At 36.4% G+C, this 23152-nt stretch overlaps 1 protein-coding gene across 1 annotated transcript; it reads right to left on the reverse strand.

The window, feature by feature from the left end:
- Positions 1-2107: 2107 nt before the first annotated feature.
- Positions 2108-23147, reverse strand: LOC102028885 (olfactory receptor 4P4-like). The gene is made up of 4 exons (XM_005408193.2): positions 23100-23147; positions 19680-19834; positions 9186-9293; positions 2108-2945 (listed from the first exon to the last, which is right to left on the reverse strand). The coding sequence occupies exons 1-4, from the start codon at positions 23145-23147 to the stop codon at positions 2108-2110; spliced, it is 1149 nt and encodes a 382-aa protein (XP_005408250.2).
- Positions 23148-23152: the final 5 nt, after the last annotated feature.

The following is a 23152-nucleotide window of genomic DNA, read 5'->3' on the forward strand; positions in this document are numbered from 1 at the left end:
GTCCCTAAAGTGTAGAAGGGCTCGTTGCCGGCTAGTGGGCTTAGGGGCCATGATTGGTCCATACAGGCTCTGACTTCATAGACAGCTTCAAATCTGATGGCATCACTAGGAGAAAATGGAAATTTAAGAGCCTCCGGGGGCCTGGCTTTGAAGACCACAGCTTGTGCCTGGCACCTTCGTCTCAGACTCTTCCCCTTCTCCCTGCTGCCTGCATGATAGGAGGTGAACAGCCCTGCTGGATTGCTGGATCTTCATCCAGAGTGCGCAGCCAGCTGACCATGGACCCGCCCTTCTGAAAACATGAGCCAGAGTTAAACTTTCCTCTTTAAGTTGTTATTCTCAGGTATTTTATCACAGAGACCAAAAGCTTGCAAACTATCTCTGGTAGCTTGGGGCTTATATGCGATAAGCCAGCAGGAAATACAGAAGCAGAGTACTTGGCTGTATTTGATTGGTTCTTACAGTACGTATCATAGTGACCAGCTATGCATCACAGTGATCAGCTGTTTCTAGGAGACAGAAGTAGTAGGAACTGCAACAGAAACTGTTACCTGGGCAACTAACAAACTCGCTGGGGGAGCATTTTCTGCTACATTATGAGTAAAATATGACTTTTTATTAGTTATGAGCCTTCATGTTCAACTATAACAAGCACACATCTTCTAAAACAGAGGCCCAATAAACCTAAGGCTTTGCTGTCCTCTTATCCAAAACCCTATTTCCTGTGCAACAGAAATGGCGATGTTCTCCCACATGCATGATGTTTAAGCCCTATCTAAAGTACCAGGATAATTGTCAAAAACTAGGTTGGAAAACCAAGAAATGCATTTGAAGACATTTTTCAAAAGAAATTTTATCATGTGACATTTTCAGCTTTAATTGTTGAGCAGTTCATACAGAATCACAGCGTTATGCTATTTCTGTTTGCAGTTTCCATCCACCTTAACTTTTAACAACTACTTATTTTACTTAGATGTCTTTCATGCTAGCCTGAAAATAAATTCTCCTGTCATACGCTTAATGTTGGTGGGGTTTCCGAAAAGCTTTGAGGTCTTCTGCAATCCAAGCCAACTATCCAGTGACCCAATTTTGATATCAGCCATTTTTTCTATCATATGAATTTGCCAGCAACTTTTCAGTTTTATAGCACTATAAACAAAAACAAAATTGTGTTGTAATATAAGTGATACTTTCTTCCATACTTCAAGAAAAATAAAATTTAGCTTTTCCTCTAACAGGATCTTGCCACTAGTATGAGTGTTCCTTGATGTTTTTATTTTCTGCCATGAAAGTCACTATCTCAGTGGTCATTTTTCTGATCCTAAGGAGACCTGTGGACTTAGAATGTGCATATGCATTTTCCTGTGTCATAGCCAGTGTTTCAGCCCTTCACATGTAACTGTGGACAACAATGAGACTGTTGTGCTACTACTGTACCTTCATGTTAGGGAAGGTACACAGAGCATAATGCTGTCTGCCTAAAATACCAGTGAGCATTTCTGCATCTGGAACTCAGGTTCTCAAGCAGCACACTACCGTGTGCTAGAATTAGCCCAAGAAGTGTGATGGATTAGTATATGAAGGAAGGTGCAACAGAACAAAAGAGGGGATCATTATTTTGGATTTAAGGAACAGAGCTGGGTTTGGGAATGTGGGAAACTCAAGAATGCTATTGGTTACTATCAGAGCATGAGGTGAAGGTGATAAGGAGTATTGCTGTGGCCCCTCAAGGGGAGCTGTTACAATATGCTCTGATGTAAATACAAATTGGAGTTGCTTTTTAGTTATGTCTGGAGCCTGGGTCTGATTCACTGAACACCGTCACGTATGATGGTGAGCTGTTCAGGTCCTCGCTGCTCATGCGTGCTGCACACTCTTTAGGGAGCCACCTACTGAATGACAGGATGAGCTGACCAGCCAACAGGTCAGTGGGACACAGGAGGTAGAAATAAGAAAGCAGAAAATGAAAGATAAGAGAGAAGAAGGTTGGGAAAAATCAAGAGAATGGTAAATTTTCTTCAGTCACGGTCCTATACGTATCCTTTCTAGGTAGAAGTCACATGGTGAGATTTATGAATTGTAAAGGTTTCAGGTAGAAGTGGCATCTTCACGGAGCTGGGTAGCGAAATGTAGGGACATCTTTAACTCTGTTTCTTTTACTCCCCGTGACTGGGCGCCATAGTTTCTTTGTGGCATTCTTCATCTCCGCATTCCTCAGTGTGTAGATCAGAGGGTTCAGCATGGGGGCAATGATGGTGTAAAAGAGAGCGAACACTTTGTCTTCTGGAAAAGTAGTTGCTGGGCGAATGTAAATAAATAGTAGAGGAGAGAAAAAGAGGACCACCACAGTGATGTGTGAGCTGCATGTGGAAAGGGCTTTGCAGCGATTCTCGGCAGAGTAAGGCTTGACGGTGTATAAGATCACTGCATATAAGATCAGCAGGACCACAAAGATCGCCAGACCCATTAGGCCAGAATTGGCAATGACCAAAAGCCCAGTTGTGCTTGTGGCCATGCAGGCCAGTTTCAGCAGAGGATACACATCGCAGAAGTAGTGGTCGATTTCATTGGGGCCACAGTAGGGTAGGAAGAAGGCGAGGATGAACTGACCAAAGGAGTGCAGGAATTCACCCACACAGGAAGCCACCATCATGAGCTCACACCTCTGCCTGCTCATGGTGATGGCGTAGTGCAGGGGCTTGCAGATGGCCACATAGCAGTCATAGGCCATCCCTGTGAGGATGAAGACTTCAATGCCCCCAAAGAAGTGCATGGTGAAGAGCTGTGTCATGCAGCCACCGAAAGAGATGAACTTCTTCATTGCCAGCAAATCACCAATTAGCTTGGGGGTCACAGTGGAGGTGTAGCAAAGGTCCATCAGAGAGAGGAACCTCAGGAAGAAGTACATGGGCTGGTGGGTGAGTGGGGAGCACGAGATGGCAATACTCCTTATCACCCTCACCTCATGCTCTGATAGCAACCAATAGCATTCTTGAGTTTCCCACATTCCCAAACCCAGTTCTGTTCCTTAAATCCAAGATAATGATCCCCTCTTTTGTTCTGTTGCAGAAGTTCTATTTCCCCCTCCAGTTCTTTTTGAAAAATCCCTTTTCCCTTGCCTATCTCCTCTTTCCTACACCTCTGGTTCTCCAAATAATTTGAAAATGATCTCCCTACTTCCTACACTTGATCTTAGCCAAAAGGCTGAGAAGCGATGATCTCCCTACTTCCTATTTACTTATCTTCTATTTTGCTTTATCTATGCCATAGAATTTCTGATGTAAAAGAAACCATATGATATCCAAGCTTGCAGTTCTGACACTTAATATTATGGTCTTAAGTTTCATCCTTTTACCTATGAGCACTCAAGTTTATCTTTATGGCAAAGTAATATGCCATTGTGTATAAACAGTTTTATACCTAACTCTTTTCATCCTAGTAAATTTATCATTGAAATCTGTGTAAGAAAAGATAAAAATTTATCTATTTTGAGTGGAAATTAATTGCCACCAAATGACCTTCAGGAATTTATCATACCAAATAATAAAGAAGAGGTATTTCCAGTGGACAAATAAGCCATTTAATTCAATCAAAAGCATTTATTTCAGTCTACTGATGGATCTAACCTACCTTAACGCTTTCAGATTCTTATAAAGGAAAAGATGAGATCGTATCTTAAAAGCACAATGTTAAGTGTCTTTTCACACTGAAAGTGGAACATAAATAGAAAAATTATCAAAAGGTATTTTATAACAAATTATTTTCTCATATTTCAGACAAAACACATTAATTTAAAAGATAATCATAAAAATTAACCAAATCCAGTTTATTAGAGGAAAGGGTATTTTTATTGGACATACTATTTATTTTTAAAATAATGTTCAAAGCCCATATGGTGCACGGTTCAATAACTATAATCTATGCTCCTGAATCACTGGAAAATATTGTGTTCCCTATTGTCAAGGAGTCTCTAGAAATCTGAGAAGGTATGACTCCTTCATGTATATAAGACCCATTTGTATTTTCACATTTTTAAAAGTATTGCAATGTCAATTTATCAGTAAGTATCCATTACAATATTGAGTTATTCGGGTGACAATACCAAACAATCTCTTCCATCTCACTGTATGTCTGACAAACAAATATACCCCTTTTGCAGATTTCAATGTGTACTTAAGTAAAAATGAATGCTGAGTGTGGAGTAATCTTGATTAACTTCCTCGGCGTCTGACCTCTTCTCCAGTTCTGATGGTTGGTTACTTTTCTCCCAAACACAACTAAGAAATTTATAGCTGCACACTGAGACTGGATCTTTCTGTCTCACCGAGACCGTAGTCTTCTGATACTGAAGTCAGAATAAAGCTCTCTTCCTTCCAATCTCCTTCACAGCATGCTGTCTTCAGCTCCTCAAGCACTTGTGTCTTCATGCCACCCACGCTCTCAGAAATCTCCTCGGGGCCTTCTGTTTAAAACTTAGTATCTCTCACCAGTATTTGTGCAGACTCTGCTTTAGGGGAGCTGGACTTTGTCATTCATAACTGAGACTTATTTAAAATTCTATCAGAACTCCCACTATTTTCAAATGCAGGTTTCACTGACTACTGTACTCTCCAATATAAGGTATAACCAGAACTTCTACATCTTTTGGTTCTTTTAACTGCTTACTTTTCTTTATAGTGCTTATTTATTTGGTTGATTGTGTGGATTAATCAACATGATTATTTGGCTGATTAATGTCATAGTTTGATTCTCTAACTTGGTGAGTGTGGAGAACACAGCCTAATTTCTCCTTATCTTGGAGATAAGCATCAACATATTTAAACTTTATTTTCATTATTGTGAAATGGGAAGGAAAACACAAAATTGTGTGACTAAATTTTGGTTGAATCTTGGGTGTTTGGTCTTTGAACTAATTACGCAACATTTCTCAGCATCTCATTTCTGTTTGTCGCATAAGAAAAATAAAATTGGCCACCTGTTGATCTGAGTAAAGTCTAATGAATTTATTAACCATTGAGTGTGCTGTGAGCAGTATTGTGCTAGGTGGGCAAAAGATGAAAATCGCTGAGGGGTTACTTAAATTTCTGGTTAGTAATTTAGAGACCCCAGGTGCAGACCTGCTGTTTGTATGTCAGAACCAGAAACTAGGTCAGACACAGAGGAAGTTCTTAAAGATGTACCTCACACCCAACATTTATATATACTTAAATAAACATTGAACTCTGCGAGAAAGGTGAGTCATATTTCTGTTTAGTAATTGTCTGGTTCTCTCATAGTAGTGTTGTGAATAACTAATTCAGTCAAGAATTAGGAAGGATTTTATGACAGTAGCTTTGTAGTATAATTTCAGGTCAGGGATGGTGATTCCCCCTGACCTGTCCTTGTTGCCCAGGATTGCTTTTGCTATTACCGGTCTCTTCTGGTTCCAGATGAATTTAAGGCATGTTTTTTCGAGATCTGTGAGGTATGCTAATGGTAGATGAATGGGAATTGCGTTGAATCTGTACAGCAGTTTTGGGAGTGTGGCCATTTTCACAATGTTGGTTCTTCCTATCCATGAGCAAGGAATATTTTTCCATTTACTGAAAGCTTTGATCTCTTTTCAGAGTACTGTAGTTTTATATCATGAAATATTACTCAGCTATAAAGACAGATAAACTTGAGGCTTTTATAGATAAGTGGTCACAACTAGAGACCATACTCATAAGTGAAAAATATCAGACCAGCATGTGCAAGCGCCACATTGTCTCACTAGTGTAAAACCTGAAAGACTTAATATAAACCCGGAGGTATGATAGACATTCTGAAATGATAGGAAAATGCTCAAAGGTAAAGGGCAACTGGGATGTGGGAAAAGAGAAGGGAAAGAAGGAGAAATTTTGTATGTATGTATATACAGGATCATTAACATAGTTGTTCTACTGTCTTCTATTTCTTTGGTGAAACTGTCAGTGAGTCCTTGATTAATGAGTATTGCATGTCTCTATTTGTTTTCATGAGAAACCCCTTTGAAGATATCAATATGTAATACAACAAGCATTGTTAATTTCCCAACACTTTGTTTATAACTCTGTATGGTCTGTACTGTTCTTTTGCTATTTTGTAAAAGGTTGCCTGTCTGTTAGTGTTTTCCTCTTTTTATTTTAAAATAAAAAAAGAATTATGAAGGATTCAATAAATTGAGATATATGTTAATATATAATAAACTGGATAGCATCTGGCAGCTTCCCTTTAAAATATTAATTCATTTCCATTCTTTATTGCCCTGCACTGTAGTTTGGTGTTTTAATTACTATATATATATATATTCCTAACTAATGAGTGAGTTATAGTTTCAATACTTGAAAAATGAAATGGAAGTTAATTACAATATATGATGTTATTTTAATCATTTGGCATTTTAAAGAACTTTGAAAACATAAAAATACAGAATATAATCAAATGATAGAGAGGGTGAAGTCATAGTTTAGAACAGTCATTCTAATTTCTACTGGGTCCTGTGTATTAGCAATAGAGTGATCAGATGAAACTCATAATTCAAACTTCCCCCCGTTTCTTAGTTGTCTGATGTGTTGTGGATACTACACTCTTAATAGTAAAACATGCAATCACTGTCTCTAAAATCATGCTGCTCTCCTTTCTGGGTGGTCTCCAAACTATGCAGAAGTAAACTTGGCTTTGCCTTATCCTTAACACTTTGACTTGTCCTGGAGAAATATTGCAATAGTCTTCACTGATTCCTTATTTTAACACAGAACACAGGTGTAGATAAAGTACGTTAAGAAAAAACAATGCTCAAATATAAAAAATAAAAAACACAACTTAAAATATGATGCATTCTGACAATTGTCAGGCATTATAACAGGTCTATGTGCCATGTGCTCTATTTCCCTGAGTTTTACTTGTCAAGTTCTATCGAGATCCTTCCTGGAAATACAGATCACAAAGTTCTTCCTTTTTATATCCCCTTGACTGTCTTAAAATCATGAAAAACACTACCACTGCTCCAGTTTGAAATGACTTAGCAACTTCCAAGGATAAATGACCATATATAGATTGTGCAAAACTGAAGTGGTCTGCATTACTGAGTAAATGGAATAACAGTTTCACTATTAATTGCTATAAATTTATGGTGTGTGAGTTTTACTTAAAGTTTCCAATAAATTATAAATTCAAAATTTTCATTAAATTTATACTTTAATAATAGATTTTAAAACTATAAGTCTTATTATTGATTTTCAGACAATGTTTAACTGGGGGTTGCTTAAATGAAATTTAACTTGTGTCCATTTCACTGGGTGATTGATTTAAATCTAAATTGTAGGCAATGATCCATGACTACTGTAACTCAGAATGCATCAGTAAATCCAGTGAACAAATACTAAGGTATGAACTTACCTACATTCAAAGAAAAGGTGTCCAATTTGATTTTAAAGGAATTCGAGTCCTTTGCCACTTGTATCTTAATATTCAAGAGAGGAAGATACTGGTATCTTCATCATTTATATTGCTACTTATTATTTGCCCCTCCTCAAATAATGCCTGCAGGAAAAATGAAAACCAAGACAATGCATGACTCCTATTAACTCCCAAACAGCTTTTCCTGGGAGATATTGAACATGCAGAAATGTATTGCAGCATCTCTGCAAATCTAAGAATTCTCCTTGGGATTATGTGTCCATGGTAGTGATACAGGGGAAAGAAACTCCCAACGTGCTAGATGTCTGGTACAAGTTCGTGCTCTCTAAAATAGAAGAATGAGTTTTAGGAACAAAGGAGGTTAAGAGCAGAATATATTTACTGGGGGAAGAAAAGCTTCTGTCTGTGAAAGAGACAGAAGGGGTCCAAAGTGGATTGCTAAGAATCCTGCCTTTTCTAGGGATTTTATAGAGCAAATCCATGACCTGAGGCAGGTCCAAGGGGGGAAAAATGTGAGGTGAGCATAAGGTGGGACAAAACTATGGTCAACTAATAAGATTATGAGTATGATTGTCCAGGAAAAGTGATTAAATCAGGACTAGATGGGGGAAAAGAGTCATGTAGCAAGTGAGCACGAATACAGTACAGGGGCTTTTCCTGAAGGGGCTTGGGTTAGTGGCTCTTCCTGGCTTTCTCAAGGTGATGATTCCCATTTAGAATATCGTGCCCTGATGTTTATCCTTAGGAAGCATGTGGGTGCATTTTTCTTTTATTCTGAGGTCTTGCTCACAGGGGAGATGCCTCTCTCTCCCACAGTTGTAAGGCATTTCCTCTCTGCACTGGCTCCTTTGAGGGCCTGGCCTTATCTGACTACCTACAATATTTCATCTAACTTAGCTTCCTACAACAGTAGAGCAGAATATTTTTAATTTTGTTCAATTGTCTAAAAATAATTATAATACACAAGTCATCTATTTCACTGTGCATACATGGAGACTTACATGAAACCATCTTGCATTCTGCTAGAAGAATAGATGAGAAAAAATTGATGACATGGAAGTAAAGAACCTAATGCACACAATTCCAAAAAGGAATATATATATCTCTTATTATCTAATAAAACTTTAAAAATGTTAACACTGTCAAACTTCCCCTTTTGAAGTATTTGGCTGTTCTTATTCTTCCAACCTTTTGCCTAAATAATCCACTATGAACATCATCTCTGTGATGCAACATATTCTTAAATCTTTCTATTTTTTGCTTTATATTAAATTAATTTTATTTTAAGGGATATATAAATACAAAAAGGAAGAGGTAAACAGAATAGAAAGAAAAACTGGAAACAAAGTTTTGTAAATGAGAAAGGAAGAAGGGTTGAGGGAGAGGAGGGACGTGGGGAAATGAAGAAGAATCAAGATACATGATGTGCGGGTACAACTTCCCTGGGGTGAATGTGATCATTATGTATATCGCTTAAATTCAAAATTAAAGTTAAATTCATTATTAATGAAATAAAATTTCAACTTAAAAAAAAGTATGCATATATCTGGGGTAATATGTGATGATGCATGCAGATATTATGAAACCACACAAATACATGAAGGTTGAATAATGCACTCTGGAATCCACAATGCGTCACCAAAGAAATCAGGGGAAAATTTTTTAAATGTTTAGAGTGAAAAAAGAAGAGAAGCACAAGGTATCAGAATGTGAGGGACACAATGAAAGTAGTTCTAAGATGTATATTTATAGTTTTTAGCACTTACCTTAGAAAAACAGAGTAATAAATAATAATATAGCAATAATATAGTAATGCATAGAATAATAATATAGCAATGCAGCTAAGTAATACCTTAGTAATACATCTAAAGGTTCTAGAAAACCAAGAACAAACCAAGGGTAGCAGAGAAATAACAAAAATCAGAGCAGAAATTAAGGAAACTGCAACTTGAAAAAACAGCACAAAAGCTCAATAAATTAGAGTTATGCCTTAAATTGGCAAATCCTTAGTGAAATATTCCAAAAGAAAGAAAGGAAGGACAAATTACAAAAACAGAGATGAAAAGAGTACAATCAAAATGAACACCACTGAAATCTATATGACTATTTGAAATTATTTTGAAAAGCCTCTAAAAACTAAACGAAGCCAGGACCAAATGGAAATACCCTTGAATTTGCTAGACCTTTGGAAAAAGACTGATTCCAATGTTCCTCATAATTTTCTATGTATTTGGAAATGGGAGAATACTTTCAAAGTCAGTGTTTGAAGTTAGCATTACCTTGATACCAAAACCAGATAAAGACTCAACTGATAGTGAGACAGAGAGAGAAACACACACACACACACACACACACACACAGAGAGAGAGAGAGAGAGAGAGAGAGAAAGAGAGAGAGAGAGAGAGACAGAGACAGAGACAGAGACAGAGACAGAGAGAGAGAGACAGAAAGAGAGAGAGAGAGGGAGAGAGAGATTCAGGCTAACATGCTTGATGAGAATACATGCAAAAATCCTCAATAAGATTCTTGCAAAGAGATTACAACAATTCATTAAAACATCAAGCCTCATAATTAAGTCAGTTTTATTCCAGAGATGCAAGGTGGTTCAACATATATGGATCAATACATGTAAGATATCACATAAATAGACTCAAGGATATAAATCACAGAATTATTTCACCAGACGTGGAAAAAAGCTTTCAACAAAATCTGACACCCCTTCACGATGGAACCTTTGATGAAAATACGAACAAAAGGATCTTAGTTCCAATACTTAAAAGCCATGGAAGACAATCTACATGTGGGACATCATACTGAAGTGGGGGAAAACTAAAAGCATTTCCTGTAATCTCAGGAATAAAATAAGTCTGTTCACCGTCACTACACCTCTTTAATTTCCTGTTTGAATTTCAGTGAATATAGGATATGAAATCATTCACTTTCGCTTTTGTAGACCAATAATGAACCCCCTGAGAAAATAATCAGAAAACAATTCTGTAAATTCGAGCACTTCCTGCCTACCCAGCCCCCACGTTGCCTGCCAGGAGAGGCACCACTCTCGGAAGGAAACAAAGTTGTCATGAAGGAGAAAGCAAGGATGTCAGGAAGGAGGTAAGATAGGACAAGGAATTTTGCAGGTCCTGGAACATCTGGAGACATCTGGAGACACTGGTGACTGGACACTTCAAAGACTCTGCCCTGTGAGATGCAAGCTTGCCAGAAAACTTTAACCACAGATGTTCATTGGAATGTCCCCTGCCTTCTCCCCATCCCCATAAAAGGGACACACTTCTCTTTTTTGGGGGCAAGCAATCTTATTGTCCTCTCTGCCTGCCTGCACCCAGGCACAATAAATTCCACGCCCTGCTGCCTTTACACAAGCCTGGTGGCCTCTGTTTGCCCCTCCTCCTCCCTGTATATTATATATGCTATAAATCCCATTCACAATAGCATCAAAAAATTACATTACTAGGTATCAACCTATCAAGGAAGTGAATGACTTCTACAATAGAAATTGCAAGATGCTGAAGAAAGAAATTGAAGACTTTAGAAAATGGAATAATAGCCCTGATCTTGGATGAGAAATACTACGAAGAAAATGGCAATACTGAAAAAGTAATCTTTGCATATAACAAAGTTTCTATTAAATCAACAACAACTTTCTTTCCTGAACTGGAAAAAAAAATCCTAGAAACCATGTAGAGCCAGAAATGATCCATAATAGCCAATGTGATCCTGAAGAAAAAAAAAAAAAAAAAAAGAACGCAGAAGGCATCACAATCCTGGAGGCCAAACTGTCTTTTAAAGTTACGGTAACAAAAATAACAAAGCACAGTACGGGCACAGAAAAAGTCTTATAGACCAGTGGATCCAATGGATCAGAACTGAAGACGCAGAGATTCAGTGAAATGTAGGATAAAAATATAGCCATCTAGGTTTTGGCAAAGGGGCCAAACACATACTCTGGAGAGAAGACAGCTTCCTTAACAATTGGTGCTCTGAAAACCCGACATGAATTTCAGAAGATCGAAACTAGATTCCCATCTTTTGCTCTGTACTGGAATCAAGTTAAAATGGAGAAAAGGCTTAGATGTATACATAGAAATTTCAAAACTGCTGCAAGATGACATAGAGGAAACATTTGAAACATAAGCCAAGGTAAAGACTTCCTGAGTAGAACACCAATGGCACAAGAATTAACATCCAGAATCTTAAAACCCAGGAAACAAATGACCCATTCAAAAATGTAAGAACTCAGAACTAAAGAATTCAAGCATTGATCCTCGTAAAAAGTCTGTCTCAAAAAATGGCAAATAAACTGAACTGAAACTTCCAAAAGATGAATTACACATAGCAAATGAGTATGTGAAAAAATATTCATCCACATTTCCCCTTCAGAATAGTTACATCGGGAATGTAAAGGAGACAGACAATGGCATTATAGATAGCTAAGTCAGGCAAAAATATTTTAGGCAGTGAGAGGACTGGGCCATCCACAGGAGGTATTAGGGGGAGACATAACTCTTGGGGAGGCACATTTCTTGAAGTCCAGACCCCAAGACAAAAGATAGCATGACTATATCTACATACTTCCCCTAAAGATGAAGAGCAGTGATCGATATTCTCAATAAGTGTTCAATGCCTTGAGTCGGGGACTGAAACCTCCCTTCCAGGAAACATCCCTATTGTTCCATGCACACTTGTTAAGTGTCTTGCTTCCCCTTTTGACCTCCGTTTAATCAATATTACCTTAACTTCTGTTGTTCCTAGAATTCATTCTTCAAAATTAGAGAACATGAGCTTGGCATTCGGGACATCTTGCACGGTAACAGGATGAGAGTTACAAAATTTTCCTTATATTACTTGGAATATTTGGAAGTCATATATCATCCCTGTATCAATAGAGAGTAGGGAGAGCGCTTTTGCAAAAGGCAGGGGAACTAAGTGATGGAGGAGGAGGGAGGGGAAGGAGATGGAAAAAGGATAAAGTTGTGTCATGCAAATGCACCTACTCCTCAGGAGGGACTGTATACTGCAAACATGTGCTTATAAAAAAAATGAAAATTGAAAATAACACTGAAAAGAGAGTGTTAGTGAGGATGAGGAAGAAAATAATTGTCCTTCCTTTTTTTAGGGAATGTAAACTAGTTCAACCACTGTGGAAATCAGTTGGCGATGCCTCAGAGGACTAAAAGTAAAAATGCCATCTAACACAGTTGTGCTTCTTTTCCACACAGCTGCAATGGAATGAAAGGAATCATACTCTAGTGATTGTTATGGTTTGTGTCTGGATGTTCCTCAAAGCTTCATGCAGTCATGGAGGGAGGGTTTTTCAAAGCCAGCTTGTGAAACCTGGATCTCTTGTTTTCATGTCCTCACCTCAGAAAGCAGGATTACAGGATTTCCAGCTCAACTCAGCAGGGAGCCAGGGTCCTCACTTTATAAACATCCTCAGCCCATGCACGAGGAGGGCAGAGAGATGGTGTGAGTGCTGCACCAGCACTAGGGCAGGTAGTCTGCACACAGTATAAGGGAGGAAAAGAGGCTGGCTCTCCTCTGTTTTGCTCTTGCTGCTTTTGCTGTCTTCCGCTGCCATGAACCTTTGCCCCTCTGAAAACCACGCTGCCTTGGAGCCAGCTAACTATGATCTGAAACCTCTACAAACTGTGAGCTAAATAAACATTTCCTTCCTTAATTTTGGGTGTCAGATATTTTGCCTCAACAAAATGATAGACAAGTAAGTAAGACCCTGACACATGTATACACAATTTCATGGTGTGGAATACACTGTAGATGCCTATCAGCCAATGAATGGATAAAGAAATTGTGATTTACATGCAGTAGAATAGTATTCTGCCATAAAAATATTTAAATCATATTGTTTGTAGGAAAATCAAATTCAAAATCATCATGTAGAAAAATGGAATTCAAGATCATCATGCTAATTGAAATACACTTACTCAGAAAGTTAAATATCATAGTTTTTAATATACAAAACCTAAAAATAAATAAATTAATAAATAAAACAATGGAGAGAGGGCAGGATAGAAGGTAGACTTTTGGGCAAACAGAGTGGGGGGATAGAAGGGAGAAAGAAGGCTTAATGGGACTTAATATACTCCAGGTGCGTCAAATGCCAAAGCTAAATTCTTGAAACAAATTGCACAATCCTGTGTTACTAAAATGAGCTAAAATAAAACATTAAACACAAAATGGTGTAAAGGATTTGAATAGATATTTCTCCCAAGTAATATCAAAATGGCAATAGGTACATGAAAGATGCTTAACACACCTAGTCACTAGGGAAATGCAAATCAAAGCCACAATGTAATGCTGCATCACACTCTTAAGGACAAATACTGTTAAAAAAAGAAAGGCAGAAAAACTTTGAGGAGGTCCTAGAGAAGTTGCAGGTCCTGTGCATTGTTGTCACGAGTGTACAATGCGAAAGGCTGTGTGATAAACAATATGGCAACTTATAAAAAGTTACAAATGGGATTTCCACAAGATTTTCCAATTGCACATCTAAACATATGTCCAAAGCAGAGTCTTGAAAGGATATTTGTACAACATCTGAGGAGAGCCAGTATCCACTGGGAAGGATAAAGAAAAGCCATAAGGAAGGGAATCATGTCATTGCAGGACAACGGATGGAAGTAGAGCCATCAGGTTAAGTGAAATTAAATACATGCAGTAACTTTCCTAAGGATACCTCATCTTTGTGTAATATTAACCTAGGGTAAAAACTTTCCAATTTTTTTAGATGACAACAATAAAACAGTATATATTTGTCACATACACTGAGTATTTGGTATGCACTTTATTTTTTTTGTTTTGGTTTTTCTCCAGTACCGAGAACCGAACTCACGACCTTGTGCTTGCCAGGCAGGCGCTTTGCCACTGAGCTAAATCCCCAGCCCCTTGTTTGGTATGCACTTTAATGGGTTAAAACTGCATGAACTAAAACTTTTAGAACTAGCTTACAAATCTATTTTGCCTTTAGGTTTATTAACATATGTGAAATTTTAGACTTTATGCTTTTAAATAATTTTTACCATCAAATCTTTCATACAATGATCTCCCTACTCTTTTTAACTGTTTTTGTTTGCTGCAGTAAACCACTCAGCAAAATTTTCAGAGAAAGTTCTTGCTCCATACACTTTCTTAACCCTTTGCTATCCCAGAATGTCTTCTAGAAGTCTTCTTATACAAATGCTAACTTGGCAGGGTGTATAATTCTTGGCTCAAAATTATTTTCCCTTAAAACTGTAAATGTTGTTCATCGTCTTCTGGTACTGTAGAGAAAGTACATTTCCTATTACACCACAATTATTGAAATAATTACTAAATATAAATATGATAACTTCTACATGATAAAAGAGTCCACATGCAACATCGATATCACACTTCAAACTTCCATGCACCAAATAATAGAACTTTAAAATGTATAAATAAAAAGTCAGAACTATACAAAAATAGCCAAATTTTCATCATCACGGGAAACTGTGACATCTCTCATCCAGTGATGACTCAAATTAACAGTACTCTGTAAAGGCATCAGAATTTAAATGGCATAATTAATGTATTTGTCCCAGTAAATTTGCAAGGAATATGTCACCCAACATAAAGAGCACATTGATGTCTTTCCATGGAAACAGAAAATTTGTCAGGCACATTGGGCCATATCTGTACTCCCAACATGTGGTACACTGAGGCAGAAGGGTTGCCATGAGTTCAAGGTCAGGGTGGACTCCACAGTGAGTTCAGGGTCACCTTGGACTAAATTAAAAGACCATGTCTAAATCTGAGCAACATAGTTGAAGATAACAATATGTAATATAACAGCCACTGTAATTCCTATCACTTTGTTTTGAAACCCTGTATCACTTTTAATGTGCTTGCTTTGATTTAAGTTTGTGATGTTGGTATGCTGCTATTATTCTTTTTTTTTTTTTCTTTTACTACTCTCTTTAAAAGAAAAAAAAAGAGAAAGAAAATTTACCAATAGTGATCGTTTGGGTTGTCACACAAGAAGTTATAACAGATTTTAAAGACTAGAATAATGAATCATATTTTCTGTAACAGTAGTGAAATAAATTAGGAGTCACTAACATTCTTTAGTTTTAACTCCACTTAATTATCTCTTTATGAGGTTTTCATGCATGGAGCATACAACTGGATCTGACAGTTTATGAGACCTGTTGATAAAATTAGTATGTGATGTTTCAGCTCTGTAATATTTTGTCTTACGATATTTTACTTCATGTGCAGGCATAGGTATTCTGATACATAACCCACAGAACGTATGTTATGTAAATGGATAAGATTATGTCTATGTGTTTAGTTTTGTTTGCCCTTTGCTTTTAGAGGATTTATATGCTCACATGGAATTTTATGTTCATGCTAATATTTGCTTATAGCAATTATCCTTTTTATTTGGACGTATTGTAAAAATATTAAATGCTACAGAATAAAATTAGATTTTTAGAAGTATCTTTTTGTTTGATAAGAAAATTTCCACTTTCTTTTTAAAAATTTGTAATAGTAGAAATAACCAGAACTCAAGGGATTGTTGCTAGTCAAAATTAACTTGTGGAGAAACAAAAATAAAAATTCACAGGTAGGTATTTTAGAAAGTGGTCATGTCATTTGACATCTTTGGATATTTGAAAGAAAATAAAAAGGTAAGGAATGTATAATCTTTATATAATTCACAATATAAGTCATGCTTTCCTTCTTTTTGGTTACTCTAAAATATTTTTTAACAGTTCTTCATTTAAATCATGGTATCACTCTGCCATCTAGTGGTGTTCTAATTTTACCATTTAGACGTCAAAAAATGGGTGCTATCAGCTAGGAGTTTGGAGGTGAATTTTGTATTACTATTTGAAAATTTATTCTACCAACCATCATATTATTTGGCTAAGTGTAAGACAACACCTTGCAAGACACACGGTAGTATTTTTGAAACATAAAATCAACATTTGATTCTCCTCTCAAACTAAAATAAACTTTTAAAAAAACTGATTATTTTTTGTGAAACAAGAGAAAAGGCTAAGATTTAAGAGATCTGAGTTGAATTTATTGATTTCTAACATAAAAAGTATACTTCTTAAAGAATTCATTAAAACATTAAATTTTTAATTTATTCTTCTGTGATATTTTGCAGATCTTTAACATATTTTAAAAGTTTTTGAGAATCAAAGAATATGAAAGTTTGTCAATGACTTCTAAATACACTGTTCTGTGAATTTTAAAGCATAAAATGTATATAAAATGTTATTTATGTACCTATGTAAATATGCATATGTAGTTTGGGCATACATATATCTCTATAGTTTTATAATTCTCAGTCCACTTATATATTTCTCTTTATATATATGAAAAAAATGTATATATAAATATTACCTATCCATTGATCAGTTAGCTGTCTGAATCTAAATTATTTCCTTTAATCTTTATATTTCCAACATTAGCGTAAAGAAGGTTTTCTTGCCACTAAGATTGAAATCCCACTATTGCAGATTTTATTTCTCTTTGGACAGTGTTAAAAGGAAGCCTCCGATAATCAGCTCTGTATGATACAAATGCTATAAAATTTTCATTAATTGCATGAACAGTAAACTTATTATGCATTTTTAAAATTAAGAAAAAGTGCCACAATTTTGCACATATTTCTAGGACTTCAATGAGTTTGATAATCACACTAACTTATGTAATTATTTTACCCTTTGTGCATAAATTACAATTATTTCACATCTTTGTCTGAAATTCATAATGTTAGAGTTAAATTTTAATCATTTATGTCACTAAAATAATGGTATCTCTTTATAATTTGTAGTTGCATTTTCTTGGTGACCACAATTCTGAGAATTCTTCCAGTGATTTGGGCCACTGCAATCTCAGGTCTGTTAAAAATTGTTCATTTTAAATTGTTTTTTTTTTTTCTAAGTAAAGTGTTGTTAGTGCTTTGTTAAATTATAAAAGTTATTTTAAAATATTCAGAACACAAAACTCACCATTTCCACACTGGAGTGTAATGCTGACAAAAAGCACACCCGCATTGTTGTGCAACCAGAACTGCAATCTTTAAAAATGTTTCAACATCTCAAACTGGAAGTATTTCCATTACAAAGTGAACAGGTTATTCGTCACCCCACCCTGATCTCTAGTAACCTGATATCTGCTCTTGGTGTCTACAAAATTGATCTTAGCATCACCCCATACACGTGGGATCATACGGTGTCTGTGTTTGGCTTGCTTCACTGAAACTCACGTTGCCACGGTCTATCTATGTTCCAGTTCACACATCTCTTGATGCACAACTGTTTTATTTCCACTCTTTGGTCATTATAAATTATGCAGCTGAGAAAATATTAAGGCTTCAGTGAACACGAGAATGCTTTCCACTCATTCATGTCCTGTCTGGTCTTCCTAAGCAACAATTGGTAGTTTTCCATGTGCCCTTCTTGTCCCTGTTTAGTTAAGTTTATTCCTGAGTATTTTCTATGCTGCTATTATTTATGAATTATATTCTTCCCACCATTTTGAAGTTACTGAAACCCAGCTATAATATTTTTACAATGAATTTGAATCCTAGAATTCTGCTTGAACTATTTACTAAGTTGTGTGAGTTTGTATGAGTTTGTGGGTGTGTGTACATGTGTGTTTGTGTGTGGGCACACTCATATGTGGTTCAAATCTTCAGTGACATTTATTTGTAAGTTCATGCAATTTGGGAAAAGAAATAAATTTAACTTCTTTCATCAATTTGAATAACTTCAATTATTTTTGCTGAATTAATTGCTGTGACTAAAGCCGTGTGCATTCTCCTGAGCAGAACTGTGGAAGGCAAGTATCCTTGTCTGGTTCGTGACCTTTGGAGGGAAAACTTCAGGTTTTGTTTATTCAATATGAAGTTTGATGTCAAATTTTTTTATAGTTGGCTTCTATTTTTGGAAGAAATTTCCATGGGCATTTAAATTTTTAGTTATGTTTGAAATGAAGTATGCTGACTTTTGTCAAATTTTCCTTCTGCACCAATTGAGAGGATCACGTATGTTTTGCTTTATTCTTTTTACAGTTACACTGAATTTTATGTCATAGTACACTGACTGTTTTTCTTAGACAGGCTTTCATTGTATAGCTCAAAGTGGCCTTGAATTCACTGTGTAGCACAGACTAGCCTTGAAGTCACTGTGATCCTCCTGCCTCATCCTCATGAGTACTGGGATTACAGGTATGTACTACCCTGCCTGAAAATACTGTTCGATTTTTTTTTTTAATGTTGAACTATACTTGCATTCCAGGAATAAATTCCACATGGCATAGAATTTAAAATCACTTAAATTTGTGTTAAACACAGCTACTAATATTTTTGAGGATTTTTTTGCATGTATGTTTATAATGAAGTTCACAGATTTGAAATCCACTGAAATACTCAGCTAATTAATGAAAATAATGCTAACACGTTTACTAGGAGAAAATCAAGTGGTTATTTATAGATGTTAAATAACTATTTATTGGATAAGAAGAAGTTTAACTACAATGCAATTTTCGGGCTGGGGATTTAGCTCAGCGATGCAGCGCCTGCCTGGCAAGCGAAACTTCGTGAGTTCAATTCCTGGTACCGGAAGAAAAACGAAAACAAGAAAACCCAAAACAAACAAAATAAATGCAATGCAATATTTAACGAGAATAATTAACTATGTTACTTCTTGAATGAACTTTACAACCACAGATATACTGACCTATAAATACCTAGATAAGAGCGGGGTTAAACAAGTACAACAAAAATTAAAAGTAGTAATATCTAGATTGTTGCTTAGTAGCTTTTTATTGTATACCTTTCTATGTTTTAGGTATTTAAAGAAAACCATATTAAATCTGATAAGCATATTTAAAATAAGGTCATAGAATTAAAATTGCCTATGAAAGTGTTCCCCAATCTTAGAAATTACTGTGAAACAAAAATATCATGTGAGGGCTCTGTTTCCTCTAATTGCTCAGTCTGTGTCTCCCAGGCAGCACAGCAATGATCCCCTCGAGGGTTAACATCCCTCAGGTCTTGGTGACATGTATGTGCGCCCCAGTTTGATGATAGGAACCAGTTTTTTGTTCTCTCTTCTCTCTGTTATCACAGAGCTGATTTTGAAAAGGCGAGGAGAAAAGGTTATCTTACTGAAACATTCATTGAAAAACACAGTAGCCTCCTACTGCTTTTCTTCTGGCTCGCTCTTATGATTTCAGTTTGAATTCACAGCAGGAGTTTTTCTGGAGCCCGTTCATGTTGTAAGGAACCTTCAGTAAGTGAAGGAATCAAAGCCTCCTTCACTGAGGTGAGCTGTGGATTTGTAATGTGAGAAAAATTCTGTGCCATAATCTCTCCAGGAAGCAAACCCATGTGTAAATCTAACTGCCAAGATAAACACATAATTCTTCAAGGTAAAAGTATCTGTTTCAATGTCTTTTAATGGATTTATTATTAACTTGCTACATCCACAGCACAGAAAGTGGTTTGCTTTTTTGTTTTGTTTTGTTTTGTTTTTTTGGTTTTGTTTTTTTCCCGGTACTGGGGGAATCAAACTCATGACCTTGCACTTGCCAGGCAGGCGCTGTGCCCTGAGCTAAATCCGCAGCCCCTCACAGAAAGTATTTTCTTGTTTCTTGATCACAATATTCTCTTTTTTATGCACACATGCTTGAGTTTTAATGTGTCATGAGGGTTATGTGTCATACTGAGTCATTATCAACTTTAGGCATTGTTCCTTCAGTGAACTCCCAGGAGAACAAAGAAAACAAGATTTATATCTTGCAATAGTTTGGTTTCTAAAATGTGTACTACATACATAGAGTACACCTGCTGAGAAAGCTGAGAAGGAAGGAAAGAAGGAAGCAGGGAAGGAAGAAAGGAAGAAAGGAAGAAAGGAAGAAAGGAAGGAAGGAAAGAACTGCATATAAAGTACTTTGGGACATCAGTCAGTTGTCCAAAGGTGACGTTTACCTGGGGAAAGTGGAACATTGGAAACAGTAGTCCAAATCCCTTAAACACGAAAACAGAAGGTAGGAAGTGGATGAAATCTACACATGTGGAAAAAATGTAGGGATAATAAATGGCTGAATATGTATTAGAAAACATTTTGATATCAATGACTTTATTTTCACCTTAGGCTTCTCAAAATTTGTTAGGCAGACTTAGAGAAAAAAAATACTGGGTTTTGAAAAAGGTTCTAAAAAAGTAAAATAGTATGTTATTCCTGGAAGTTAGACTGAGTATATTTTGTGTTATATTTTTTAAAAATATGTAGTAGAGAAACAATAGGTGTAGGAGGAGATCAAATTGCAGCTATCAAATCAAAGGAATCTAAAGGAGCAGTTAAAGAAGAAAAGCTACTGGAAAGTGTGAATAATATCTTCATCTTTAGGAAACTTATGTGATGTATGTAGTGGTGGATAAAAACTCATAAAACTCAGTGAATACTATCATCTATTCAAAGCTTGCAGGCATGCAATTCTTTAAGTGACCTCTGGGGAAAGTTCTCCCTTAATGTTCTGTGCCACGTGCGGGTCCATTGAGCCATCAGGATGTTGTTCTGACCATAACTCTACGAAATGGTACATCACTCATGTTAGACATTTTGGACATGCTTGGTCATAGAAAAATAACCCTTTGCGCCCTGTTTTCATAACTACTCTTACTTTACAGTAATTAAGGATGATCTTGTGCTTTTAGACTTTTATAGCCGCTACTTGTTTGTAAGATTCAAGATGTGCCTCAATGCATTTTGATTTTTCAGTGCAGCTCTGTCTGATTAAACAGTCAATTTTAACATTTTCTGCACTAGTGCAGGCTTTTATCTCATGCACATATAATACAGGCCTAGACTGCCTTCATTTACATATCCACACATTCATTTACCCAGTGTGTGTTGTTGAATACCTACGTCTTAATTGTATATATTAGTCCTTGCTAATTTTAGTTTACTGCTACAGAGAAAATGATAAAATGATTGTCTTGGTTATTTTTCTCTCATTGTGGGACAAAATAACTGACACTCAAGGAAAAAAGGTTTATTTAGCTCACAGTTTGTGGAGGTTTCACTCCATAATCAGCTGGCTCCAAGGCAGGGTGGCGTGGCACAGGGACAACAGCTGAAGACAGCAGAAGACAGCAAAAGCAATAAGAGCAATAGGGGGAAAGTAAGCCTCTTTCCCTTCTTTATTTCGTATACAGGCTTTCTGCCCTACTGTGGACCCTTTATAATCACACCATCTCCCTGCCCTCTTCTTGCACAAACTCTGGATGTTTACAAAGCTAGGACCTTGGCCTCCCGCTGAGTTACTTAGTTAAAGCTCTAAACTTCTCAAGGTGACACAATGTATGAATCATTGCAATGGTAAATGATAAAAATAAGTAAAGTGTGTATTATATTTTAGATATTATATGAAAATGATACTTTTGAGGATTACCAGATATTTATAATGACATCATTATGAGCATTGCCAGGGTAAAGAGAATAATTTAAATGGAGATCAAATTATTGGATGAAATAAAGAAACTGGGAGAAAAGATAAAGGGAAGGATTATGTATATGAGCTTTTCAGACAGTTCAGGGCAGAAATAAAGCTAACCATTGTAATTCCCCAGGAAATACTGTCTATTTTTGGAAGCTTGGAAGTAGAGTAAAATGAGGACCTAAAGATGATGTGGTAACAAAAGATTCCAACCTTGTAAATATAGTCAGGACATACTGTAATGGTATCTGTCTTAATTTAAATTATCCTGGAGAGCTAAGCTATAGTATACCAGGATCAGATAAAATGATTTAACTCTTCAGTAATTATGAATGATTCTTCTACAGGAAAGATCTCGAAATTGTGGAAAGAAGTGTGTGACAACATGTGAAGCTCGCTGGAAAGTGAAATTCAGAAATAGCCATGGTGGCAGAGAAACAGTAAGAAACAAAAAGCGATTTGACAATTGTACTCTGCGAGGAAGTTTTGTTTATGAATTCCAAGTTCTCAGAGTTGAACAGGTGAGGTAGGGAGAACTTGGTGAATGCATGGTGAGCTACTCTTTCCAAGAATAACATTTTCATTACACTGAGATTCATGCAGAAGCTTGACTGTCCCTTCCCATGTATTCAGTTCTCTGGAATAATAGTGAAAAGGAAAAACTGTACTGGGAAAATTGGTCGTTTTGAAACTTTGCTTTTTGACATTTTCTAGCTCTGTAACTGCTTCAGGGCTTTATGAGGACTCTCTTGACCTCTGTAGCCATGACAGCATAACTAAACATGCAGGATGCCTGATTGTACCAAGCTGCATCAGCATTAATCTAGCCTTATAAAGGATAATCAATAATCTAACCTTGTAACCAGTGACTTCACCCTGCTAGCTAATCAGAGGAACTGCCTGTACCTCAGGTAAAAATGCTGGCTCACAGGCATTTGCCACCCGACTTTTGTTGGAAGTTATTTCACTCAGGACTACTGGTGTAAAATAAAGATGTTACTGTCTCCTGACTTCCTCAGATGTCTATAGTTTCCCAGATTCAGTTTTGCCTCAAAAAAAAAAAAAAGAAATCTGATCACTTGCATTAAAATATGGCCAATACATCTTTCTTCTTTCACTCTGTTTTGTTTCTTTGATTACTCCTTTTGTGAGGAACTGATACTCACTCTGCACTTGTCACATTTGTAAATATTTACTTGTGAAGTGATGCACATGTGGA

Source organism: Chinchilla lanigera, unplaced genomic scaffold (genome assembly GCF_000276665.1).
Source record: "Chinchilla lanigera isolate Chin_1 unplaced genomic scaffold, ChiLan1.0 scaffold00110, whole genome shotgun sequence".
NCBI lineage: Eukaryota > Metazoa > Chordata > Mammalia > Rodentia > Chinchillidae > Chinchilla > Chinchilla lanigera.